This window comes from Alligator mississippiensis, chromosome 10, assembly GCF_030867095.1.
Source record: "Alligator mississippiensis isolate rAllMis1 chromosome 10, rAllMis1, whole genome shotgun sequence".
In the NCBI taxonomy this organism is placed as follows: Eukaryota; Metazoa; Chordata; order Crocodylia; family Alligatoridae; genus Alligator; species Alligator mississippiensis.
In genome coordinates, this window is record NC_081833.1 from 6,060,528 (window position 1) to 6,088,146 (window position 27,619).

The 27,619-nt window shown below is 43.2% G+C and overlaps 1 protein-coding gene across 1 annotated transcript in view; it reads left to right on the forward strand.

Moving 5' to 3' along the window:
• The window catches only part of DNAH10 (dynein axonemal heavy chain 10), a 79,529-nt gene that overhangs the window by 49,953 nt on the left and 1,957 nt on the right, over positions 1–27,619 (forward strand). The window contains exons 50-76 of the mRNA XM_006263700.4: positions 1,518–1,685; positions 1,927–2,115; positions 2,920–3,091; positions 3,806–4,009; positions 4,692–4,772; positions 5,985–6,182; positions 6,771–6,932; positions 7,480–7,654; positions 8,719–8,900; positions 9,663–9,799; positions 10,778–10,995; positions 11,448–11,669; positions 12,746–12,893; positions 14,974–15,253; positions 15,913–16,142; positions 16,791–17,064; positions 17,595–17,699; positions 18,103–18,257; positions 19,189–19,343; positions 20,694–20,877; positions 21,673–21,873; positions 23,162–23,371; positions 23,749–23,844; positions 24,534–24,705; positions 25,416–25,547; positions 25,805–26,016; positions 26,112–26,279. Coding sequence (XP_006263762.4) covers positions 1,518–1,685; positions 1,927–2,115; positions 2,920–3,091; positions 3,806–4,009; positions 4,692–4,772; positions 5,985–6,182; positions 6,771–6,932; positions 7,480–7,654; positions 8,719–8,900; positions 9,663–9,799; positions 10,778–10,995; positions 11,448–11,669; positions 12,746–12,893; positions 14,974–15,253; positions 15,913–16,142; positions 16,791–17,064; positions 17,595–17,699; positions 18,103–18,257; positions 19,189–19,343; positions 20,694–20,877; positions 21,673–21,873; positions 23,162–23,371; positions 23,749–23,844; positions 24,534–24,705; positions 25,416–25,547; positions 25,805–26,016; positions 26,112–26,279 — 4,830 coding nt within the window. The remainder of the gene's footprint in view (positions 1–1,517; positions 1,686–1,926; positions 2,116–2,919; positions 3,092–3,805; positions 4,010–4,691; positions 4,773–5,984; positions 6,183–6,770; positions 6,933–7,479; positions 7,655–8,718; positions 8,901–9,662; positions 9,800–10,777; positions 10,996–11,447; positions 11,670–12,745; positions 12,894–14,973; positions 15,254–15,912; positions 16,143–16,790; positions 17,065–17,594; positions 17,700–18,102; positions 18,258–19,188; positions 19,344–20,693; positions 20,878–21,672; positions 21,874–23,161; positions 23,372–23,748; positions 23,845–24,533; positions 24,706–25,415; positions 25,548–25,804; positions 26,017–26,111; positions 26,280–27,619) is intronic.

The window sequence follows — 27,619 nt, forward strand, 5'->3', positions numbered from 1 at the left end:
GTGGGAAACCTCAAAGCTTAATATGTAATATAAAATTGGAAAACAGAATATGTTGCATGGATTTTAAGCTTCATGAGCAATTCATAATCTACTGGCACTGGTTACCATCATCTCGCTATAACCTTGCAAGGTGTGCTGAGTCCTAAAGCTTATAAGTTCCAGTCCTGCAGACCTGTCTCCATGAGTTCCAGAGTGATTAATGAAGAAGATAAATCTCTGCAAGTGTTGCCTGTGTAAGGAGTTAGGGCCTTCAGGTAAACTGCTGGAAGTCACTACCCATAGAGTGCGGCAGCTTTATGGCATCACTTGTGAATTTGGCCCGGTAGGAGTTTTGCCTCTACATGGACTACACAGGTGGGGGCTTACAGTTGTTATGTATAATACTGTCACACTTTGACTAAGTAAAAAACTTTGACATGCTCAGTGTCCTTATTGTTTGGTACATCCAAGCTTGCATAATGTTATTGCTTATTTGTGCTGCCATAGCACGAAGAAGCCCTAATCAGACTTAGGGCCCACTGAGCTAGACACCACACAAAGGTGGAACAAGAAGATGTTCCCCACTCCAAAAAGTTTAGCAAAAAAATGACATCATTCTGCCTCCGTGCCATGTAGAAATTTACATGAGTGTTACTGGACTCATCTTTCTTGAGAAAACTTGTTAGCATGGATACACCTGACATGCACAATGAGTGACAGGAGCGTAGGTGAAAAACAATACATGAACTCACTCTTGCCTAGCTCCCTTAAGAAATTATGATGCTAGTATATGTATCAGATATGACCATGCAGGAAGATAGAAAAGGGTAGAGATGAACCATCAGTCCATTCATTCTTATATAGTAATTTTTCAAATTGGAAGATACTCAAAATTATATCACAAGCAAGGAAACACATTTACAGAATTGGGGAAAAAGCTATGTAAAGCCCAGTTAAAAGTTAGCAAAGATGCTTAGATGTAAAAACTAGGTCTAGGTGCAATAAGCTAGTCCTGCCTCAACTTTTCTTCTGCAAGATAGAAAGGGATGCTTTCACTTTTCAGTCTCTTTTCACATCTCTGAATAGCTATATTGCAACTTGCTTGTGTTAGCTTCTGGATTTATATCTCTATGCCTGTGTGTGTGAGAGTATATAATATGTGTGCATGTTACATACTGCAAGACTGAATGAGGTTTTGGTGGCCTGACACCAGACCTAATAATAGAAGTGAGGGAGAGACATATGATTTTTGCCAATTGGCATTATTATTTCTTTTTTAAAAAGGCCTTTCTGCTCTTTATTCAGCTTGTATACTCCATTGGCTCCAGGGGTTCCTGAACTGCTTGTATATTGTTTCTTGTTTCAGATTGTAAATGGAGAATGATAACATGACCTGACCACCAGGACTTTTATCTATATAAACAATCCCACAGAAACCAACTTGGAGTTAGAGTTTGCAGCATTGTGCCCTCCAATGGTTCCTAAATTCAGAATTGCCTTTGTTATCATTTTACTAAATTTATCTTACTTACTTTAAGGTACAAGGCCACATAAAGAGCTTGATTGAAGACAATTTCAAAGAAGATTTAGAGCCAGCCATGAGAGACCCTGTTCTTTTTGGAGACTTTAGAATGGCACTGAATGAAGGGGAACCTCGCATTTATGAAGACATTCAAGACTATGATGCAGCAAAAGCTCTCTTTCAGGTATTGTAGTTCAGCTAAGGTCTATGTTTGGTTCTGTCTGTATGACTATAGAGTTGACAACAACTTGCTCTGCAAGGAGGGGTGGCTATTAACTTTGACAGTCTTTCCAGTAAAAATATGAAAAATAGATTAAATGCACTTAGATGCAAATTACTTCTAAATAAATGGTTCCTGTATGAACATCAGCATTTTCCATGTGTCCTATCTCTGTTGTTAATGGTCTAAACAATTCTCTCCACAGGAGATTCTTGAGGAGTACAATGAAGTTAATACTAAAATGAATCTCGTTCTCTTTGATGATGCCTTGGAGCATTTAACCCGCGTGCATCGCATCATACGGATGGATCGTGGCCATGCCCTGCTTGTAGGAGTGGGAGGCTCGGGAAAGCAATCCCTTGCAAGACTGGCTGCGTACACAGCTGGATATGAGGTCTGTGGGACTCTGCATTTTCAGTGAAAGGGAACCAGGACAGATCTGAGGGAGTGGAAGGGCTAAACTGTGTGGAAAGCGAGGGAAAACTGGTGGAGACCAAATCAGGTTAGCAACATGCTTTTGGAGAGACAGGAGGAAATGAAGTGAGTGTTAGGAGGTGCAAGTAGGGGAGGTTGCAGTGATTTGGGGCTGGAAGATCAGAGCTTGGATTTGGGCACTGGCAGTGGGGAGGACACAAGATGTGTTTGAAGGGCCTAAGTGAAAAACCAGTGACCTTTATTTACTATTATGGTCAGTTATGTATCTGTATTACAGTAGTGATCAGCAGCTCATTATGCCTGGCTTGATACAAATATGAAGTGAAAGAATATCTCCCCCCACATAACTGATGACCTTATAAAGGCAGTGGGAGGAAGAAGGGAGGGGTAACAAAGGATGAGGACCCCCAAATTAATGTTGAGGTGGTGATGGTAGAAGATTGTAGGAAGGGGAGGAGGGGGGTTCAAAAAGAACACAGGGCAGCAAATATTTTGTCATGTTGTTACCTTGATGTTTTCCTAACAGTGGGCCTAAAGAAGTATCCTTGATCTGAACTCCATAGTAGCTGAATTCCAGACTCAGATATCATGTCTTTTATCTTGCTGGGATCCTATGACCCCTGCTGACTTCCTGCCCCTGGGGCAGAGGGCTGGACTCGATGATCTTCCGAAGTCCCTTCCAGCCCTACTGTCTAATGTCTGTGAAAATCTCTGTGTTTCATGTACTGTGCCTTTCAAATATATTTTTATGTTGCATTGTTAGGTGTTTGAGATTGTTCTGAGTCGAGGGTATGGAGAAAACAATTTCCGGGAAGACTTGAAGACTTTGTATCTGAAGCTTGGCATTGAGAACAAGTCGATGATTTTCCTGTTTACAGATGCCCATGTGGCAGAAGAAGGTTTTCTGGAGCTCATCAACAACATGCTAACTTCAGGTGACATGAGCTTGTTGATTGCTAAGCCAGAATGTACTTGTGACGCACAACTGAAAGCACGGCATTGCTCTTCTTTGATCTCCCCATCAGATAATCACAGCTATTCAGTGTTAACATTGCCTAATCACATTGTGTCCCCTGATGCTGAAACTTATGCTTTGCTTGAGGACAGTATTTTACCTGAAATAGTTTTTCAGCATCTTCTAATGGTTGCATATCTCTGTCTGGGTAGGGTTAGTGAACCTGAAAACAACAAGCCACGGGCCTGGTGTTTGATTCCAAATTATTAAAGTTTTTCCTGTTGTAGAGTATATATGAATAGGGAGATAAATCTCATGGGTATCTTCAGGGGGCAATGGGTATGTCTTGCCCCCTGAGCAATATGTGCTTACCTGGGGGATTATATCTGAATCGTCAAGGATATTTTAATATAGTATAATGTACTTAGTAGCTGGAAATGAGGAGAAGTTGACTCCCTGTGACTGACTTCTCTCAATAAACTACTAGCAAAAGCTCTGCAAGCCACAGAAGTTCCACAGACCAGAGTTTGCAAACATCTCTGTCAGATTTCACTTGACTCTCTGGATAATTATGGATAAATCATTTTTGCTGGACCAGGGTTAGATCTCAGAAATTTCTGTCCCTTCCTCTTGGCTATTCTGCCTCTTAGCCAGGCCACAGGCTTTCTAATGCTACTCTCTCTTTATGTTATAGGAATGGTCCCAGCACTTTTTCCTGATGACGAAAAAGACGCTATACTAGGTCAGATTGGTGATGAAGCTGCCAAAGCTGGAGTGAGCCCTGCTAAAGAAAGTGTCTGGCAGTATTTTGTAAATAAGAGTGCCAATAATCTTCATATTGTCCTGGGGATGTCACCAGTTGGCGATACCTTGAGAACACGATGCAGAAATTTTCCAGGTACTGCATATTACATTTTACATGCTGGTGTTTAAGCCTTTGTAGTTTTGGGGTACAGGTCTGCTGATCTCTGATGAGTTACAACAGACAGATATCAGTCCAGTAGTTAAACAGCTTCATGGCATTCAGAAATAATCCATTATGTTTTGTTCCAGTTAATTACCACACGTAAGTGGAGATTATTGATTAACATTTACTAGTTCAGGTCATAATCCAGTCAAACTGCTAGCAATCAATTAGCCATCTCCGTTGAACCAGAAACATACAGCATTAAGGCAGCATGTTAGAGTAACTCTCAAGCTGCTTGCATCCTCTATTGTGATATTTATAGAGAAGAGTGGGCTTGTGAGCAGCTGTGAAATTCAGACTGTAATAAGAGAAGCACTCCTGCATCCTGTGCTAATGGCTACTGTACGGCATTGGAATAGGGGGTAGGCATAGACACAGGGTACTCGGTTTATATTTGATACTGAAATGAATGGATTGGCTTGTGTGTAAGCAACTGTGCAGAATACCACACACACACACACACACACACACACACACACACACACACTAATTAGGGCCTTGATCCTGCCAGCTTCATACCCACATGGGTAAAGATACACATGTGCACATTTTCCAGATCAAGGGCTAATATTAGAGATGGGTTGTTTTGATGATAGTATTCCTTTATTTTAAGGTCTTGTCAACAACACTGGTATTGACTGGTTCTTGCCCTGGCCCCCACAAGCTTTGTATGCAGTTGCAAAGTCATTTGTTGGTAAGTACAATGTTTCTTTAATGTGGCACAAGGTGTCAAAACCATGCACTCCATGCTCAAACCTATTGTAAGCCTCATTGTTCACACCTTCATTAACTAAAGAAACCTCAGTCAAAATTATTTCAGATGTAAATCTCTTCTTCAAATATATTTCTACATTTTTTCAGGTCCCATTGAGAGCCCTGAAACTTGTGCTCAAAATATTCATTTGCACTACTACAGATCCTACCCAGGGCATCCAAGGGAGCATAGGAGGTGGTTGCAGGGCTGAGAAGAGAAGGGCAAAGGATTTGAGAACTTAGTTATGAAGCAGTGTTCCCTGGTATCATTTTCACTCACTCCTGTCTGCTAAAGTGGAAGAGATCAGAAGGTTGATCAGCATCTCAACACTGCTCATAAAGCCTTCAGTCTTCTCAGAAAGAATTCACAAGACACGCTTGATTCTTAACCTGTCAAGGCCTTTGTTTTCAGACTTCCTACAGATCTGAATTTGTTGTTTCAGACTGCAGGAGATTATCTGCTCTCAATCACCCTCACAGCCACCACTTATAGCTTTTGTTGAACTGACAGAGCATGGTGAATTAACTGAATTCTGGTTGGTATGGGGAGCTAAGGGGAAAACTATCACAGAATAGCTGGGCCATGAATTTAAATGGCAGTAACTATTTTGCATGAACTCCTATGCAGGTACTCTGCTGCTGCACTGAGTGTCTTTTTGTGGGTTAGATTAAGCAAATTAGCCTAAAATGCTCAAAAACACTCCTAGTTCCACATGGAGAGGCAGTGTGGAAAAGTTCGTCAGCACCAGCTATTCTAGTCTTATTCTGTGATGTTGTCAGGCCTTTGTGCTAGAACTCCTGGTTGGAGATAGTGCTTTGAACTGTAATGTTTAAGACCTTTATATTACAATGGGTAGTTATATATGTCTCCTCAAACTCAAATTCACTGCTTCCCACAAAGGCTGGGGATGCGTATGTGGAAATAAGATATTTTAAATGTTCTAGCAGTGAGATAGCCCCCAAGCTCTGGGGAAGAGACTGGCAATCAGGACTCCTGGGTCCTGTTCCTAATTGACATTGACTATTTTTGGTCCCAGAGCAAACATTTCACTTCTTTTTGCCTTCGTTTCCCTCTTTGTAAAGTAGGGAGAACTTATCCTTTGTAGTCTTGTAAAAGGGTTGGGGATGTTTTATTTCTCCTGTCCTCTTCTAGGGGAGAATCCTCTGGTCCCAGCGGAGAACACGGAGTTTGTGATTGAACACATTGTCACAGTGCATGAATCTGTAGGGGATTTCAGTAAGAAATTCCTGCAGAAGCTGAGACGTAGCAACTATGTAACTCCAAAGAATTACCTTGATTTTATTAATACCTATTCAAAACTGCTGGAAGAAAAGAATCAGTTCATTTTAGGTAAGACCATGTAGGTTTTTTTTTTTCTTTTTAAGGCTCTGGGTGATTTATACGCTTTAAAAAAGAAATACTTACTCATTTCACCCTGGAGGCACATGCACAAGATGCCAATTAAATGCAGCTCAATGTTCCCCATTAATGAGACGTGAAATAACGGGCTTCTCCCAGGGTGATGCTGTTCCTTTTCCTTTTTTTCTGAGACAGAATCTCTGATCCAGGGATCCCTGAAATTCGGCCAGGTCTGGATGCAGATTCTGGTGGCTCGGGTCCAGCTCAGGGTTTGGGTCCAAGATAGCTCTGTGCTAAACACAGTGTAGTTGATCAAAGAGTTGTGGACACCAAGATATGGAGAATGCATTAACCATAAGGGCTGTAAAATCTGGTTGTCTGTGAGGTGGGAAGGAGGCTGGGCTCTGTGGGTACTATGATAATTTGTGACCCCTCAAAAAAGCAAAGGAAGCCCTGCTGCAGCACTAAGAAAAGTGCTGAATTCAGTTGATAACAAGCATAGGACACCTTCTGCAGCACTGTTTGGCGCACTGTGGGATAGCTTGTTTCATCACTCACATTTCTTTCTCTATCACTAAGCTCAGTGCAAACGTCTGGAAGGGGGATTAGATAAACTGAAGGAAGCTGCTGTACAGCTGGATGAGCTAAATCAGAAACTTGCAGAGCAGAAGATTGTGTTAGCTGAGAAATCAGCTGCCTGTGAGGCTTTGTTACAGGAGATAGCAACTAACACAGCAGTAGGTAAGTGTTTGAAAGCACTGTCACATCCAGTTAGCAAAGCAGGGTTTAGGCCAGGTTGTATTATGGTGGGGGAGACCCTCAAGGAACTTGGGGTCTGTACTGATCCAGTATTTCAACATGGTATCATATGATGCCTAGTTCAAGACCAGGACTGCTGATTTGAATCCTGGCCAGATTGCAACCTGTGTGATTACAATTTGCCTACAATAGCATCCATGGCAGCTTCAGATAGAAATTATGTTCCTTTTTGAGAAAAAAACCCACTAACTGGAAAGGGCATTTTAGTAACATGAGTGTCACTATAAGAAAGAACAGATTTGTGGGGAAAAGGGCAAGGAAAGAGACTGCACTCTCTTACTTTTGGCATTCAAGAACTTGTCTTTGAGGGGAAACATGCTATGCATACCAGTAGTCTAGCACCAAAAGGGTTAGGAGTGATCTAGACCTCCTGGTAATTTCTGATTTTAGGCCCACACACTTTACTGCTTTGTTAGCTTGGTACAAATCTGAGTGACCTGTTTACCATTCTGCTTTTCACACTTCTTAGCGGAGGAGAAGAAAAAGCTGGCTGAAGAAAAAGCTGTGGAGATAGAAGAACAGAATAAGATAATTGCTGTGGAAAAGAAGGATGCTGAAACGGCCCTAGCTGAGGCTATGCCTATTTTAGAAGCTGCTAAATTAGAGCTGCAGAAGCTTGACAAATCTGATGTCACAGAGATTAGGTAATTAATTCTGCTGGGGTGTAGCAAATTCATTCGTACACATTTCTGTGGCATCCCTTACTGTAGGGTCTTAGTCGCATGCAAACATTAATAGCCTCGTCCTCACATACTCCCATGAGGCAAGGAGAAGGACTGAGACTTAGAGACATAGAACTGGGGCACAGCTGGAGACAGGGCCCAGATTTCCTGAACCCAGACCCAGTGGTCTAGCCAGAGGCTTATCCCTTAGGCAAGGAAGTCCCATATGTTACATATTTGTAATCATTCTATAGCACGTGTCTAGCATGTAGTAGATGGCTGAGAGGTCTGCTTTTCTTCTGGATAGACATGATGGTCACAGAGCTTATGTGTCACACATGTAGTCTGATGCACTGAACATCCTCCCAGTCTTTGGCCCTGTCTGGGCTACTTCTAGCCATGGCAAGGAACACAGCTATGAAAACGTGGCCTGCCTACCAACTCCACTCCACATACCCCAAGTGCCAAAAAAAGGGAAGTGCAGGCACCATTATAGAGGTCTGCACCAACAAACACTCAAGACCAAGAGTAGCCACATCACACAGGAGCTAATTATGCTTTTCCAGCATTTGTTGCACGTGGAGATGAAGCAGGTGGGAGGGGTGGGGTTTTCTGTGGTGCTCCCTAGCATCATCGGAGGTAGTGTAAATATGTCCCTCTGCACTTCATGACCTTCCTTCCTCCATGGGACCTTTTCCTAGTTCTCCTCAAAGAGCATGACTGCTCATCCAGGTTGGTGAAGCTTTAATCTTCAGGAAAACTGTAGCTATGGGTTTTATTCGTGGATCAGTCCATTGGCAGCACTGAGGAAGTTGTGTGATGATAATATCTGGTTTTTAGTCCTTTGTTCATTAATCTTTTCTTCTGTGGATTTAATTCTGTTTTTTGCTTGGATAAGGATACGCCTTGGGGAAGGCTCCTGCTGCTCCAATACAGAGCTTCCCCCATATACCTACTAAACTGCCTTCCAACAAATACGTTGTATTTCCAATATTATGTGCTTTTTCTTTTCTTTTTCCCCCCTCTACTCCGTATTTATTTTCCAGGTCATTTGCTAAACCCCCCAAACAGGTGCAGACTGTGTGCGAATGTATCCTCATAATGAGAGGCTACAAAGAACTGAACTGGAAGACAGCCAAAGGAATGATGTCAGAGGCAAATTTCCTGCGATCCCTAATGGAGATAGATTTTGATGGAATCACTCAGAGCCAGGTCAAATCCGTCCGAGGTAGATTGTTTGACAGAATGACTTGGCACTTGGAGATGAATATAGCGTTTTGCTGATAGTATTTCTAATGTTAGCTGCTATGCTTGAAGCACTGCTTTGTTGGGATGATGTATGCCCATGTGCAGGGGGCTGGCATAAGTAGATGCACTACTTATTGCCCCAGGGGCATATATGGGACTTTGATGGCACAAAGGTTTCTGCACAGGGCTTGTAGCATAATATGTAATGTAGTCGGTAGTGACTTCTGCCAAGAAGAGGCTAGACATGACTCAAACGTAGAGCAGAGCTTGTGTTTGCATTTAGCTCTTTGGAAAGCACTGTTTCCAGTTCACTTGCACGTGAGACAGTACTGTAGGCTGAAGCTTAAGCAGATTGGACTAAATTCTGTTCATGCTCAAGTTGATATAAATCCAGAATAACTCCATTGAGAAGCAGAGAGTGAGAGGACATTTTGGTTCTTTGAGCAAAATAACCTTCACTGACATCCAGTAAATGACAGGCAGGGCCACGGGACTTGCTGAGCAACAACACCTGTGAAGCATTGAGCTCATGCAATTTGCATTTGGGCCTAAAGAACCTTAAGAAGTCACTAACAATAGCTTGCTTATAATATTATGGTCCAGCGACATTACCTTTATATCCTACAAATAGAGCAGAATGACAGTTGGGGCTGAGAGTCTTGTTAATAAGAAAAGCAATTCCTCTTTTGACTTCTGGCTGTGATTAACCTCATTGTATTATGTTTTGTGTGTTAACATTTAGCTCTGTTAAAGAATCTAAATACCACATTTGAGGAGATGGAAGTTGTTAGCAGAGCTGGATTGGGAATGCTGAAATTTGTCGAAGCAGTAATGAGCTACTGTGATGTATTTAAAGAAGTCAAGCCAAAGAGAGAGAAGGTACTGTGTACTGTGTGCAACCACGATCATGAGGGTCATTGAAGAGTTTTTATTATGACAAAATATGCTTGGTAATTATATAAATTGTTGCATTTCTGCTCTTCCACATTTAGCAACCACAAAAGTGGAGTTTGCTAGAACTGTGGCAGCCAGGGGCTAGCCAGTCTTTCAGCTGCAAGCTGTTGTGTTCAGAATATTAAAGCTCTGTGATGCAGATTCCCATCTGAACTGCAGCTGGAAGGAAAAGAGATGTGCCGAAGAGGAACTTTGTAATGTAATGTCTGCAGGAAGAAATTAAAGTTTATAGGTGCCTACCTGCAACAGACTTAAAATAATCATAGAACCATAGAATCATAGAAGTAGGGTCAGAAGGGACCTTGTAGATCTTCAGGTCCGACCCCCTGCTTGGGCAGGAAGAAAACTGGGCTCAAATGACCCCAGCCAGGTAGGCATCAAGCAACTTCTTAAAGACCCCCAGGGTAGGACCCAGCACTACTTCCCTTGGAAGTCGGTTCCAGATCCTAGCCGCCCTGACTGTGAAGTCGTTCTTACAGATGTCTAATCTAAACCTACTCTCCAACAACTTGTGGCTGTTATTCCTTGTTATCCCGGGGGGTTCCAAGGGAATACAAGGTCTCCCCCAAACCCTTCTGGTCCCCCCTAGTGAGTTCATAGATGGTCAGCAGGTCCCCCCTCAGCCTTCACTTGTGAAGGCTGAACAGGTTCAGGTCCCGTAGCCTCTCATTGTAGGGTCTGCCCTGCTGTCCCCGGATCATGCGGGTGGCCCTCCTCTGGACCCTTCTTGGCATTTGGCATAGAGGGATTCAATGGTAGATTAAAACTCCTTTTCCTGGATGTAAGCAGAGACCAGACTCATGACTTTTTAAAATGGGACTAGAAACCATCTGCTCTTAAAAATAGAAATTTAAAAGCTGAAAAAGTCTTCCATTATGCATCATGATGCCTTTAATAATGCAGGTGGCCAGGTTGGAACGAAACTATTTCTTAAGTAAACGTGAACTGGAAAAGATACAGGCAGAGCTGACAACAATTCAAAATGAGCTGAAGGCTTTGGGGGACAAGTATGAAGCTGCAATAAGGGAGAAGCAACAACTGCAAGAAGAAGCAGAGATTATGGAGAGGAGACTTATTGCTGCTGACAAGCTCATCTCTGGTTTGGGCTCTGAAAATGTAAGGTGAGGCTAGTTCCTGGAAGGAAAGATTTTGATATTAAAATGTAAGATCCTAGAGGTTGAGACATGGATAAAACCTTCAAATTGAGTCTTAAGCATCTTTGAAAATTGTAACCTGTGTGTTTTGTTTGTTTCCCTGTAGCAACTAAGCAGTGAAAAAATAATAAAAATTGGTAATATGAGGGGCCTTTATCAGACAGGTTTTCAGTTGATCTTTTCAATTTAAAAAGGGAAAATACTAGTTAAAGGTATGAGACTTATTTTAGATTAAAAGAGAGGAGGTACCAGGTCTGACTTGACCATCTGCTGGCAGCTGCGATAATAAGTTGGACTCTTTCAACCTGCTGCTAATGTTTCAAAAGATACTTTGTGCTCTGTAAAATTCTCTTGTACCCTCCCACTGTGCAGCAGCAGTAACCTTGACCCGACTCTGGATTCTTCCATTTTTCTACCAGATGGACAAAGGATTTAGAGGAGTTAAAAATGCGAAAAGTGAAGCTGCTTGGAGACTGTCTGCTCTGTGCCGCCTTCCTGAGCTATGAAGGGGCGTTCAACTGGGAGTTCCGTAATGAAATGGTTTATCAGGTGTGGCAAGAGGATATCCTCTCACGTGATATCCCCCTCAGTCAGCCCTTCCGATTGGAAAACCTCCTGACAGATGATGTAGAGGTCAGCAGGTAGGTTAGATCACCAAGCCCAGCTGCTACCGTAGGTGAGGGATGTACCAGGTCACAAAGGTGGGATGTGGCCTGGATCCAGAGTTAGACACCATTTGTATTGGCAGGGGGGCTCAAGCCCTTCTCTTATTTTATGTTTGAAATCACAGAGAATAGAGAGAGTTTTTACTCTGAGGACCAACTTTCTGAAAACAGCACCATCTTTTTCAGCAAAGACTTATTGAATTGCCATCCAAGACTCTCAAAGTGCTTTGTGTATTTTGAGTCCTCTCTGCATACAAAATTAAATGTTTACCACCTTTTATTCCTGTTAGCCCTGAAGCCAATAAAGCCCTTTCTTTATCATATATGCTGTATTCTACTCACACTGATCAGATGAATCAGCACCTAAATTGGAATTTGGAGCTCTAGTCCTGCTCTTTATTACCTTTTAGGTACTCAGGTGAAGGTAACTGTAATACTATACAGTACTCTAGGAATACCTAACGTAGATGAGAAGGATAAATGTAATGTAGGGAAGAATCTGAAGACACGAGGCTTTTACAAGTGTGAACAATGGCAAGTCTCATAGAATAGAATCTTTACTGCTGGTGCTGAAATACCATCATCACAGAGATAGCCTCCTTCGACTTTCAGATCCCAAATCTTTGTGTAAGCTGTGGTCGTGGAGTATAGTAGACACCTGTGTTTTGCTCTTCTAGAGCACTCAGGAACCTGGAGCTACATAAAGCCAGTTTAGAACATTTTACAGAGTAGACTTAGGCTCCGGGTTTATACAAAGCCCTTTGGAAGTCTTCTGTTGACTTCAGTGGGTTTGGATCAGGGATTTTCTCATTTATCCTGTTTTGTGCAGAATTATTCACTATAATACATTAACCGGAGCTTTTGCCAGGCTAGTTCTGACATAAGCAGTGATGCTTTCATTCATCTCTTGTAGACTCTTTCATCATGTAATACTCTGTGTTCTAGTGTACTTAATGCTCAGTGGAGCAGCTATGTTTTACACACCAGCAATGTGTGCAGCTGTACTATGAAGTATGACATACCTCCCAGTCTCTCTTCTGTTTCCTTCATAGGTGGGGTTCTCAGGGTTTGCCCCCCGATGAACTCTCTGTTCAGAATGGCATTCTGACTACATGTGCCAGTCGCTTCCCCTTGTGCATAGACCCCCAGCAGCAGGCACTGAATTGGATCAAGAGAAAGGAAGAAAAAAACAACCTGAGGGTGATGCTGGATTTTCATTTGATTTCTGTACCTGTTGGGTTGAACAGTGCATTAACATTTGACATCTTGCTCAAGTTACTAGTGGAATTAATGGTCAACATAGTTGAAGCTCAGAAGACTTTGTGTGGCAGTGCACCTTTGGTGCCTGCCACTTTAAGGGCTGGAGCAGGTAGCTGGCAGGTGCTTGATTAAGGTGGCCATTTTCAAACTTAGGCAAGCCAGCCAGAGGCAGCAGTTTGCTGCTTGCAGCTAAGGGAGCAACATCACCCGGCTGAGTGGCTGCTTGGAACATCTTGGAGTAAGGGCAGGAGCTATGGGAATGGCAGGAGGCTACCGGTCTTGGGCATGACCTGAAACTGCACTCTGCTGGGGTAAGGAGGCCTGGTGGGACTGCATGTGGCGGGGCAGTGCCATTCAAAATACCAGGACTGCGAACCTCCCCAGTGAAAGGTGGGTTGGGGCACCTTAAAACCCCAGCTCCCACAACCGGGTGGGCAACCCCATAGTGGGGCCCGAGAAGACAGACCCATATAAGAGTGGATTAGCTGCTTAGAAGCCTGACTCAAGGCACCCTCAACTGATCAGTGCTGGGGCCAGGACCAGAAGGGTCAAAAGGGCCAGAGTGCCCACTGCAAGGGACACCCAGAGCCAGGGGGCCTGGGGTTCTGACTGGCTTAGAGGTGGGGTCAGGGCCTGTGTGGCCAAAGGTCAAAGCATGGGGGCTACTGCTGAGAGGGAGAAGAGTGCAGAGAGCTTGGCAGCCCAGAATGAGGGCCGAGTAGGCCGCCTGATTAGGAGGGATCTAGTTGGCGTTCAAACTAGGATGTTATGGGGCCCAGGGCAAGGCTGGAGCTATTAAGAACTTAGATACCATCTGCAAGGCATGGGCCATTGTGTATGGAAGGTATGTAGCCGTGATTAGCTCTCCCTAGCATCAGTGCATAGAATGGGCAGCCTCCCACATTTACCACCAGTTTATTATACCAGCAAAGTTGTGGCAGGCAAGACTGGGTGGTCTGACCCATATAGACAGGTGGGTAGACTGAGGTTGAGACCTGGCCCTGAATGTGCCCCCTGTCACAGTTTGGATGAGCATCTAACACTCTCCATTGCTTACCTTCATTGCAAGGTGCATTATTTGCCTCAGGTCTCCAAAGGTCTTGGCCAGGTTTCAGCTGCATGAGGCAGGTTTCCTGTCAGATGATAATATAGGCAAGGTAGTTCTCATGTGATCACGACAAAGAAAGTGCAGTCTAGGGCTGTGTGAAGCTTTGGGTGCTGATTCGATTTGGAGGAGATTTGGCTCAATTCAGCAGCTGAATCTCCAAATTTGAATTGAATTGGGAGGCCAATAAAAAGGTCCAGATCAATTTGAAGCTCTCTGAATTGATTCGGAAAAGATATGGAGAGCTTTGAAGATTTGGGTGGTCCCCACTCACCACTGCAGGGAGCTGGACCTGGACCTGGACTCCGTGCCGGTAAGTAGGAGGCTGGGGGGAAGGCTGGAGGAGGGGACCATGGGGGGACCCCCACCATGCCCCATCCTCTGTCTGCACCTCCCAACCCCCGCCCACTCTCCCAGCCTCCCTCCCACATGGTTGCCCCACCTGCCCCAACATCCTGATGCTTTAAAAAAAAAAAGGCCCTGACTCACCGGCTCCTGCCAGGTGGTGAGGGGTGACCCCCACTGCCCCACACGGCATGCGGGGCAGCCATTGAAGGGGCTGGGAGAGTGGGTGGGAGATGGGGCTTGTTTGACTCAATGATTCGGCAGTTGCTGAATCTCCGAATCAGATTCGGCCGAACCGATTCGGGACAGTGATTCACATAGCTGGTTTCACCAAATCAAATCGCTGTCCCCCGAATCTGCTGTATCCAAATCCGAAGTGAATACTAGCCCCTTTACACAGGCCTAGTGTATTCCTTGTTCCCTACCAGTGAGACTTCCATCATCTGCAGGATGAAAGGCAGAGCTCCACAAACAGCAGAGCTTTTTTTGAATGTTCGCAATTGTATAAGTGCAATGTTTAGCAAGCTGTTAGCTGTTTCCCAACCTTTCTATTTTTGTGTTCTCTTCCAGATGGCTTCTTTTAATGATCCAGATTTCCTTAAACAGCTAGAAATGGCCATAAAGTATGGAAGTCCCTTCCTGTTCCATGACGTTGATGAATATATAGATCCTGTCATAGACAATGTCTTGGAAAAGAATATTAAAGTGGCACAGGGCCGAATGTTCATCATCTTGGGTGATAAGGAAGTGGACTATGACAGTAACTTCAAATTGTACCTGAACACTAAGCTTGCTAACCCTAAATATTCACCATCAGTATTTGGCAAAGCCATGGTTATTAATTATACAGGTAAGCAAATGCCTGCTTTTGTGCAACAGGACACATCTTAAGTATACATGGCTATTGTTAAGTTTTCAATTGCTCTAAAGAACCCAGATCTTTCCTATTATATCAGAAACTACCACGAAGTACTTGGTATGGGTTGAACTGCAAACTGGGAGTGTTTTCAGTAAGTGGATATAAGTTGCAAATCCATTAGTTTGAGGTCAGTTGCCCTTTTAGTTGGACTAACTGCTTTTTCTCTGACTGCACACATCTGGCACTGGTCTGAATGAAAGGCAGAATCTGGCACTGGTATTTATGTTGTACCATATGACATGAGATGCTATTCAGAATGAGGAAAGCTATATCAGAATCTGGTCCTATATGAGGCAGAAGACAGGGAGCAAGTTCTGTAACTACTGCCTGTGCTTCTGACTATCTCACAAGTGGGATACAGGAATTATCTGGTTCATTAGGATGTGTAGCCCTTGAACTAAATGTCACTGACTAGATCTGTCAGATGAGGCCCAGATCTGTTTGGTTAATGGTTCTATGCTATAATTGTGCCACACCCTCAAGCATGCAGTGCTGATAAATCATGTAGGTCTAAGGAGCAGCAGAAAAGCTAGCCTTTGGGTTTTAACCAGGTTTGCACTAAACGTATGGCTCTTCATATACTCCTATAGTTACTCTAAAAGGCTTGGAAGATCAACTGCTTAGTGTTATCGTGGGATTTGAAAGAAGAGAGCTAGAAGAGCAGCGAGAACATCTCATCCAGGAAACCAGTGAGAACAAAAACTTGCTGAAAGATCTGGAAGACTCTCTCCTCCGCGAGCTGGCAACTTCCACAGGAAACATGTTGGATAATGTGGACTTGGTGCACACCCTGGAGGAGACAAAATCCAAAGCTACTGAGGTACCTCTCTAGCCTTACCTTGCAGTACTTCTTCCCCAGCTGCCCCTTCTTTCCTTTGGGTTTGTTTCATCCTCCAGTATTCTGCAAGTTATACCTAAGTTGGAAAAGGAGCTGAGGGCCCATCTACACAGGAAAGACACTGGCACATGGGCCAGGGAAAGACTCTCCAGTGTAGTAGCTGCCTCTTGTCAGATCCCCAGGTTGACACTCTTTGCATAGGTGACAAAGAGTGTCAACACATGGAATTAAGGGGAGTATCTGGTCCACTGTAAGCTCACAGTAATGTTTACTGAGGGGTATATTCTCCACATAGATAGATAAGCTCTAAGCTCTTACATTGTGGGCAGTTGGACATGAGAATTCTTTCAGGTACAGGTGTAGCATGTGTGCCTGGAGATAGAAGTCTTAATTCCCAAAGAATTTGCTTTCCCAGTCACACACAGTCACCCACCTAACTAGAGAACATGCAGTATGTCTTTGAGAAATGTGGTTAAAGTATTTTTAAAACCTAGGTGTTCAGAATAGTTCAAAATGCTATTTCAGTATTGTTTGTCTACAGATTAGGTCAGCATGTAATAAATCATGTCACTCATTACAGCAGTTATATACAAATGAAATCAATGTCTAGGTTTTCTTACTTACAATTAGGTATCAGAGAAACTTAAGCTGGCTGAGAAGACAGCCGTGGACATTGACAAGCTGCGAGATGGCTACAGGCCTGCTGCGAAGAGGGGTGCCATTTTGTTCTTTGTCTTGTCTGAGATGGCCCTGGTCAACTCCATGTATCAGTACTCCTTGGCTTCCTTCTTAGAGGTATTTGGATTTTCACTTCGAAAATCCATGCCCAACTCAGTTCTTCCAAAGAGGCTACAAAATATCATGGATACGCTAACATTCAACGTTTATAACTATGGCTGCACAGGTTAGTGTGATTAACCAGTTGGGTAAGCATGTGCCCTTGTAATGGGTGTGCCTTCAGTCAGCTGTGTGGAACCCCAAAGTTTGTGCTGCCAAAGGTAGTTCCCCAGAAGTTGAATTCCTTCTCTGTTCCCTGCTGAGACTTGTACCCTCTGTAACTCATCTTCCCTCACGGCAACATTGCTCTGAAGTACGGAGAAGTGCTGCGATCCGTCCATACAACTTTAAGATGTCCTGCTACTTTGAATAAAGTACTGGCTACAAATATCACTGGTTCTAAACTAAAACTATGGAGAGTGGCACCCTGGCCTGCTGCAGATTGAAATTGATTTGACTCCAAATTCAGGCCTGAATGCCAATAGAGCAGCAGGTCCATATTTCTATGGGTCTTGGCTCCAAACCCCGTTTCTCATCCCCTAGAACTTTGTGGGGCAATCAGGCTTAGGACTTGGAGCTGAAGCTTGGAGCTGAAGCTTGCTGAATCTCCAGATGTTTTAGAAGCAGGCTGATGAGAATGTTGCCTTCTTATTGCAGGCTTGTTCGAGAGACACAAGTTACTTTTTTCCTTTAATATGACTATCAAGATAGAACAAGCTGATGGCAGAGTCCCACAGGAAGAACTTGACTTCTTTTTAAAAGGTAACGTGAACTTTTGGTGTTTGACTGTAACACCATGTTAGGCTACATCTTCAGCTGGTAAAAATTGTTGAAGCGCCCTTGAAGGCAACAGGGCTGTAACGGTTTACACCAGTTGAATATTTTGGCCCTTTGTGAAACCCTGATTCTACTGAAGCCAGTGGCAAAGCTCCCATTGACTTCAAGGGGCCAACATGCCATCCCAAGAGTTCATTGGTAGTTAAATGCATAAATGGTGACAGAAATAATACCTTGGCCTTCAGATACTTGCAAAGATTCCTCCAGTGAACTAATTCATAGGTATTGGGCTCCCAGTTAACAAGTTTCCTGGGATGGATTGGCTGAGTAGACTATGTATTGTGGCATGTATGACAATGACGTACTCATTTTTCTGAACCATGACCAGGGAATATCTCATTGGAGAAGAGTGCGCGGAAGAAGCCATGTACTTGGCTTTCAGATCAAGGCTGGGAGGACATAATGCACCTGTCTCAACTGTTTCCTGAGAAATTTGAGTCTCTTCCAGATGATGTGGAGAAAAATCCAGATGTATGGAAAAATGTAGGTACTTTTTTTTTCTTCACAACTGTTAAATGTTCAAATATAGCTTGTAAGAATTTATTTTTTGGGGGGGGCCTTTTTATTTGATGTCTTGATCAGCTTCTACTTTGGAAGATAAGGAGTAAATAGCATGATGGATTTGGGAACATGGGCATTGTGATAATGGGGAAAAAAAAGTCACCCATGTAGCCTGATATTCTGTTTCTAACCAGATGCATTAGGAGAAAGGAAACCCAATAGTGTTCAATTCAGGAATTGCCCAGCCCACAGGGGAAGTTTCTTCCTGACTTGAGACGGTCAGTTTTTGGCTTACACCCTGAATAGAGAGTTCTTAATGTTTTAAGACATTTTCCATACTGTAACAGTAGGGATTCTTGTTTTCCATGTAGATACCTTAGGCAAAATTTGGTCTCATTGAAATCAGCGAGAGTTTTGATTTCAGTAGAGACAGGCTTTCACTTCTAATATTTTGTTTAATTCCACTATGCACTGTGTAAAGCATTTCCTTTACTAACTTCTAAATTTTCTGCATTTGTTTCATTATATGCCCCTTTTTCCTTGAAATATAAGAGAGCAAAGGAAATCCTTGATTTGCTTACTGCAGGGTATTCACTGTTACTTTTAGCTTGTGATTATGATTTTTGTTTCTATCATAAGAAAATGTCCAGCCATAAAATGAAAATGTACAGGTGACTCCAACCACCCATGTTTTTTATATGGAAAAAGTTGAAGTGATGGCATTCATTTAATATTTTTTTCCAGTTTTTCTTTAATGATCTTCTCTGAGTTTCTTGTTTATTTCCCTTTCTTTTCTTCCCATATCTGTTTCTCTTGTTTCTTTCCTTTATGAGACTGACTCTGCCTCTCCTAATATATCAGTTTATTTAGCCATTTGACTAACCTGTATCCTCTGTTGTGCTTCTTCCCCCAGTGGTATGACCTAGATGCCCTGGAACAATCACCATTTCCCATGCACTACTGCAACAGTCTTACACATTTTCAGAAGCTCCTGCTTTTGCGGTGTTTCCGAGTGGACCGGGTGTACCGTGCAGTGACTGATTACGTCACTCTGACAATGAGTGAGAAGTAAGTGCTGGTACATTGATGTTCATTGGAATCTTTCTAATTTTTAAAGAACTGTAAAAGTCAGAGGTTCTCTGAAGGAATCACCAAGCATCTATTGTAAATTAAGGTTTTGTGGTCACAAATCTAAACCTGACATGGAAAAGAATTGTATTACATTCTGACTGGTATTTTGTGCTTTAAGGTCTTTGGATGCTAAACAAAAAGTAGGTGTTGTTCAATTTAAAATCACTGTCAGAATTTCTCCTTTTTCGTGCTGTTGCACTGAGGTAAGTATGTCTGGGGAGAATTTGTACTCAGGAAAACAAACCAGTCTCTGCTGATGCCTTGACTTTCCCAAGCCTAGGTAGTACAGATTTGTGCATGCTTCGACTTCCTTTTAGCCTCTTATCACGTAGTTAAAGGTGCTGTATGAGAGGGGATTTTTTTTTTAATTAATTTCAGTAACCTAAGGTGGTATTTCCAGCCAAACATTTTTGGAGATACAGCTGTCTTTTCTATCATTTTGGGCAGTGTGGTAATCCTGGGTGCCTGAAAATGTCAGCTCTTTGCTCACATTTTTAAAGGTCCTTTCCATTAAAAAATAGTCACAGAATTATACAGCTGGAAGGGACCTGAAGGGTCGAGGCCTGGTGCACAGATGCCAGATGCATTGTTCATAAATCAGCCTAGACTTGTGCCTGTCTGGTGTCTGCCTGAAAACCACCAGTGAAGAAAATTCTATGTAAAATAACCCCCATAAAGTAATTTAACCTTGGTTTATTTAGCCTTTACCTTCTCAAGATAGATAGTTGTAATCAGAACTGGCTAAGAAATATTAGATGGTAGTTTTCCATGGGGAAGAAGCAGCGTAATTGAAATCTAAACATTTCACAGGAATGTCAATTTTGAAAAAAGATTGTCATCAGAAACATGGCCAAATATATCATTTCATCTTTCTTATTTTCTTTCAATGACTTCATAACATTTGGATTTTATAAGGTAAAAGGTTTTGTTTTGGCTTTTTTTATTTTGGTAAATTTTGCTTCTTATTTCAATACATTAAAAGACTAGTTTGAATTATTTATAGACAATATTGTGTTTACCTTATTGAAACAAAACAGTTTCATTTTATTGAACCAAAACATTCAATGGTCCCAAAATGAAGTTAATTTTCGTCCACTGGTAAATCTTATAATTTCATTTTTTTTGTCCATTTTGTACTGTTAGATCTTCATGGTCTTCCTGATTTGATCATCCTGCCTAAATAAGACACAATTTATATCCCTGATATCTTTTCCAGATTGAATGTTATTGACTATTTTTATGATAATTAATGAAGCAATTTCCTGTTTTCTTGCCCTCTCTCTGCAGATACGTTCAGCCACCTGTGATCAGCTTCGACGCTATCTTTGAGCAGAGCACTCCTCACTCACCAATAGTTTTTATCCTAAGTCCTGGGTCCGACCCTGCTAGTGACCTCATGAAGCTGGCTGAACGGACAGGCTTTGGAGGAAGCAGGCTCAAATTCCTCGCCATGGGACAAGGACAAGAAAAGGCAAGTGGCTGTGCACAAACACTGGTCAGCAGGGTAGCAGGTGTGTGCTGGGTTTGCTCTGTTAGCTTCTGAATATGGCATATCACATTGAGGACATAAGTCTCCACACTGCTACTGTAACAACCATCTGCTTTGCAGGGAGAGTTACTCTGTGCTGAAAACAAGCCAGTCCAGGTTGGAATTGGTTTATGGTGTACCCTGCTGTAAAGCTTTCTGTAAAATGAGGGCAGACATTGGCTTGTTCAGCTGATTTACAGTAAGAGTACTGTAAAGACATCCCCAGAATTTAGTTCAAAGGGCCCACTGCCATTTTGCAGTGCGGGGACACTGATACACGTGACGCTCCAGATTCTTTTAATTAGCGCAGCTCTCTCTTTATGCTTCCAGCTATTTCCCTGCTCTGCCATGAACCCTGAAATGGGATTTTCAAAAGCACTTGACTTCAAGTGCAGCAGTCAGTCAAATGTCAATGGCAAAACTCTTATTAGCTTCCACAAGATCAACATTAGGTCAGTGCTAAGGACTTCTGAAAATACCACCCTAATAGAAATATAAGCGGCTCTCCCAGCACTAGGTATTCCTGCAAGGCTCTGAGAAAGGGGACAGTTGCTTCATTTGCAGATGTTTGTTACCACTGGAGGATGCCAAGTGAACTCTGTGGTACCATAACATGTTCTGCTTTGCTTTCTTGCCCTGAGGAAGCATCAGAAGCACTAAACCATTCAGAATCCATTTGCTTTCAGAGTCAAAAGAGACTTTACTCATAGGCAGCTTGTTTCCATCTCATTGATGCAGGTTGCACTGCAGTTGCTGGAAAATGCGGTGGCTCGTGGACAGTGGTTAATGTTGCAGAACTGTCATCTCTTGGTGAAATGGCTGATTGATCTGGAGAAGGCCTTGGAGAAGATTACAAAGCCTCATCCAGACTTCCGCTTGTGGCTGACGACTGATCCAACCAAGGGCTTTCCTATTGGAATACTTCAGAAATCTTTGAAGGTACAGTACAGTAGGGACATGCTAGCAGAGGGCATGAGTAACCATGGCTTTCAGGCAGTCCTGATTGAGGTTGGACCAAGCGCAGGATGCAAAATGGTGCCCTAAGTGAAGTCTTTTTTTTTTTTTTTTTGGTGTGAGCAAGATTCTGTTTCATTCTCCATTTTTCAATTGGTGGATTTTCTCTGGTGGGCAGGATGCTTAACAGAAGCATTCACCGGCCCACTACTTTAAGGTGGGTAGCTCCAAGTGATGTCCTGTCAGTAAACCTACAAATCTTGGCAAATGAACATTGAACCCAAATGTCACATGGGTGGGTTAGAAAATACCCAGATACATGGAAATACTTTGTCAGGTCTAGTGCTTAAATATAGACATGAGATCTGTGACTAGCTTGGCAACAGTGTCAGTGGAGCAGACATTGTAACAGAATAATGGTTTCCAGCTGCTTCTTCAGTCTGATGCACTTAGCACAACCAATCTGAACTGATTATTTTTAAATTGCAAGCCAGAAATATTGCTCTAATGTTCTTTCTGTGGTTACTTTATTTCTGTTGTAGTAAATCACTGCTGCAAGCATATTTTTTTCTCTTAGATGCTAGGGCAGTGGCCTAGCATCTAAGAGATACTTCAACCACTCTCACCAAGTCAAACAATCTAAGCTGCCAATGACATCTTTAAAACAGTCCCTCCTCAGTGGTGCCTAAATCAGTAGCTGGAAAAAATAGACACACACATGTCTTCAGTTTGTGACTCTGCAAATTCCCAGTTGTGGAGAAGGATGCGCTCACTGCTGACAAGTCAAGGACTCAGTTACACATGCTCCTGGGGTTCTGTGACTTTTTAAAAATCAAATCACAAAGCTGGCCATGCCTCAGACTCCCCATCTGTAAAATGGGTTCAGTGATCTTCACATACCTCCAAAAGGATGATGGAAAGTTAATTTAAAATGTGTAATTTTGAGTATCTAAATTCGATCTCAGAGTGTAATTCAGTATTCCTGAGTACATATTTCTAGTTTTGTTATACTTAAGAAAATCTGTAACTCCCCTCTCTATGTTTTTACCTTAATGCATGCAGAAAAAATGTAAAGTGCATAATTTCATGGAATAAAAATACCCTTGTTCACATGGGATGATAAAGCTAGCCTAATGTTCAAGTGTTTCATTGTTTTACTCATTTGCTGCAATGTAAAGAACATGCTGTATTTCCACTTTTCCACCAAATAGCCTCTAATCAAATATTCAGGGTTGAAAGAGAATTGATAGTTTGTCTTTTTTCTTTCTGCCAGGTTGTCACAGAACCACCAAATGGTCTGAAACTGAACATGAGAGCCACTTACTTCAAAATCCCCCACGAAGCCCTAGAGCAGTGCCCACATCCTGCTTTTAAATCGCTGGTCTATGTCTTGGCATTTTTCCATGCTGTGGTTCAGGAGAGGAGGAAGTTTGGGAAGATTGGCTGGAATGTACCATATGATTTCAATGAATCAGATTTCCAGGTATGAACCTAATATTAGTAGCCGTGCAAATTACTTTTGAGAATGTGCTGTTTGTTTGTCTTGCCTTTTTCCTCACAGTAAGAATGTTCTTCCTCCTCCTCTTCCCATTCTTCAGACACTGTTGACTCGTTATCTTTTATAATGTTGCCATAAGCTAGTATTGAGCTTGGTAAGAAAGAAGAGGCAGGCGCATCTTCTCTTCCCTTTCCATTTCCTCCTCGCTGACTTTCCTACAGGAAGTGTTTGTTTTTTTCCTTTCTTTTGAGGAAGTAGGATGATTAAATTCTGAATCAGAACTGAATGAAAGCTAAACAAACCTCTGAACATGTTCACTTGATTTGCGTATCTTCTCTAACCTGCTTAAATGACTCTGCTAGGTCTGCATGGAAATTCTGAACACATATTTGACCAAAGCTTTCCAGCAAAGCGATGATAAAATCCCCTGGGGCAGCCTCAAGTATCTAATTGGAGAGGTAAGCACTTAATATAACCTTGTTCCAGAGCTTTGAGGTTAAAAAGAAGTCATGTAAATAAAGGTGCCTTTTTGTATGTGCTATTATTGTCAAGTACAGCAGGCTCTGCCTCTTTCCTGACTTGCCCTAGGAATTGCTACATGGCCCCAGACAAGGCACTTCCATTTAAATTAAAATGGAGCGAAGTGCTTGGTGTACGAGTAGGGATTACAGATCAATTCTTGGGGAGACAGACTGTTGAGTGCCTTTTGCTGAAGGATCCCCAGAGATAGCTACAAAGATTTTTCTTGCAATGGGCTACTGCAGAAGACTGGATGGTTGCACAGCTCCTGTGATGTACCAGTCCCACCATTGCAGAGTGGGTGTATACTGCAATATCTAGCACCGCTGGCAAGGAGAGGAATTTTTAATCTAAGAAAGCTCTTGTTCTGCTGGGCTTTTCAAGCATTATCCAGCTTGACTGACAGGAACAGCCCAGGCAACTATCTATGTAGTATCCACACTCTTCCTGCTTCTTTCCTATTCAGAGGAGCTATAAGAGAAGTATAGGGTTTGTTGTGAAAGGGGCAGTAGGATGCACTCTGCAGGCCTTGCTACAGCAAAGGTTGCCATGGAGCATTCAATGCTGTAAAATCAGATTGTCACAAATACAAGCATGTGATATTGTAACTGGTTATTTGAATGGCTAGGTCATGTATGGTGGGCGTGCGATTGACAGCTTTGATCGCCGCATCCTGACCACTTACATGGACGAGTACTTGGGAGATTTCATCTTTGACACCTTCCAGCCTTTCCATTTCTATAGAAACGATGAGGTAGATTATAAAATCCCAACTGGGCAGCTAAAGGACGACTTTGTGGGTAAGAAATGCTCTTCCTTCTCCCTGAGTTTAGTATTGAAAACTCCACCTGCACTAGGGCTTGCTTTCTGTTTCCCATATATAAGGCATGTAACCAACATCAGTTACCCCCTGAGGTTAGATCCTCGTGACTTCTTGCCATTGGCTACTGTGGCCATACCCATGAAGTTATACGCTGCAGTCAGCCCATCACTCTTCTCTGTATAAAATCCTCATTGCCCCATTTGGATCTATTTGTAACTGTTCAGCCAGTAAGAGTAGTGGCGACGCGTATGGGGTGCACGCGTACCCCCTGAGAGCGCTGGTGCACCCCCTGACTGGCCTCACCCACCGCTTAAGTGATGGGCAGGTGGGAGCGCCGGTGTCCCCCTTGCCAAGCGTTGTCTGATCACTACAGCCGCTCAGAAGTGGCTGCAGTGATTGGTGGCAGTAATTGGCCATTGCAAGATCAGCCGCGGGGAGGACTGGTCACAGGGGGAGTACATGCGCCCCCGACTAAGGTGGCCCATGAATAAGAGAATCGGTTCTTGCATAACACTTATAGCTTGAATTCTTCAAAAACATGCACTGAAGCCCAAGGTTCCAGCCACAGCTTTGATTTCCAAGCGGAAGGGATGCACAGTAGGCTAGGGTTTGCCTCATTGTTCTCATCTGGTTGTTGTCTCATAGTGTGTTACATTCTGATGAGCCTCATGGATTTTTGTGTTCTAGCGGAGGTAGAATCTCTTCCACTTGCTAACACGCCAGAGGTGTTTGGACTTCATCCTAATGCTGAAATTGGATATTATACACAGGCAGCTCGAGACATGTGGTCTCATCTCCTGGAGCTCCAGCCTCAAACAGGTACAGTTCTCTGTCACAACTCTTGCAACGAGAAAGCAAGCCCTGAGGGCCAGCTCCACAAAGGGACTTGAGCGCTGTACGGCTCAGCACCACACCACCTAATGTCTAGGCGTCCAGCTCTTGAAGTAGAATCCACAGCCCCTGCTTAGATGCCTCAACTCCCTCTACCATGCAGGAGGAGGGGTTTGATTTGAGAGTGAGCATAAAAAATGTAAAGGTTGTTTAGCTTTAACCTCTCTGTGCTGTGTCTATTTCAGGTGAATCTGGTACTGGAATCAGTCGAGATGAATATATTGGACAGGTTGCCAAGGACATTGAAAACAAAATACCGCAAATATTTGATCTTGATCAGATAAGAAAGTCTTTGGGCACTGACATTTCACCTACAACAGTGGTGCTGTTACAGGAATTGGAACGTTTCAACAAACTGATTGTCCGTATGGCCAAATCACTGGCAGAGCTACAAAGAGTAAAGAGTATTATTATTCAAAGCTAATTCCTCTCTGCTGAAAGCTGCTGAGCTCTGAAATGTCTAAGTTATGTCTTTGTAAATTCTCTCATCAGGCCTTGGCTGGGGAAGTTGGAATGAGCAGCGAGCTAGATGAGGTGGCTCGGGCTCTCTTTAATGGACAGATCCCTAACATCTGGAGAAAGCTGGCCCCGGACACACTCAAAACACTTGGAAATTGGATGGTTTACTTCAGGAACAGATACAATCAGTACACGTCTTGGGTAAGTGAGGCAGGATAAGGAATCTTTATCTGTTTTGCATTTGCTGCCCAAAGTAGTGGTGAACTGTGTATCCTGATGCTAAGGTCTAAATCCTAATTGATCTGCACAGTTATGGCACTTGTGTAGCAGCAGAATAGCAATTTTTGGCACTTAACAAACACACAGCCGGGTTTTTATTCCTACTTGTGGTGGAATAAGATCCTCCTGCGTTCACTGCTTCTAGAAGTAACATGGAGGAGGGTGGCCATCTTACCTAGTGGTTACTGCCTTTCCCCAGGGAGTGTAAGACCTGATTTTAGCCCTGCCTCATCCACTGGAACATAGGACTGGAATCATTTGGTTCACAGGCACTCATTAACTGTAAAGGAGTCTTTAAACCATCAAGAACATGCCACAAGTAAAAAGCAGGTGAGAGCAGGGCATTGCCAATGTGCTGCCACTGTAACAACAAGGAAGTAATTTCTCTATGCTCAGCAGAGTCTAAGACAAGGACCAGGCCTCTTGCTACAGAGGAAGGTAAAAACTTCCTGTGCCCATTAGGCCTGGGCAAGAAATTCCTTCCTGACACCATTGCTAACTGCTAAGCCAGAACTCCCTGTCCTACTGCACTCTCCCTTCCATTACCTTAACTAAACTAGTTTGGTGTTAGTGAGAGAGTGGGTCCTTGCTTCCCCACCCCCCACCTCCTTTGCTTGGAAGCCTGGTCCAAGACTTCACTCCCCCTCACTCTGTATTCTAAGAAGCAGTCTGAACATGTGCCTTTCAATGGGGTGGAGGTGAGAGAGGGCTCTGGAATTTAAAAAAAAAAAAAAAGGTAAGTAGAGGTGGGATGGTTTTTATGCTGGTCAGACTTGAATACAGGGCCCACTCCTCACTAGAGCAGCATTCAGGTCACTGAGCCACCCTCCATTCTGCTTCTTGGTCTCACATCTCTTCCCCTCCTGACTGCCTAGTGGGTCTGCTTCAAGAGGAGGGTTGGAGAGTTCCTTAGCACACTTCTGTGTGGGTGGCCCAGCAGTTAGTGCACTTTCCTAGGAAGTAGGTGATGTTGGGTCAATTTTCTGATGGGTGAGGACTGCCTAGACGCTGAGCAAGTGCCCTAACCACTGAGCAAAAAGGCCAGAGGGTCCGAGCAACAACCGGTTGGTAATCATGAGTTCTTCTGCAGCTACAGCTTTGGGACGTAGTTGTCATACACGTCTGAGTGAGCGTAGTGCCCAGGTATCTGTTCAGATATAGTGCAGTCATCTACGTGTGCTCAGTAGCTATATGAGAACTGTGTGTAAACACATTTAGGCCTGCAGAGGTGAGATCCGGTTTAGACCATGATACAAAAATGC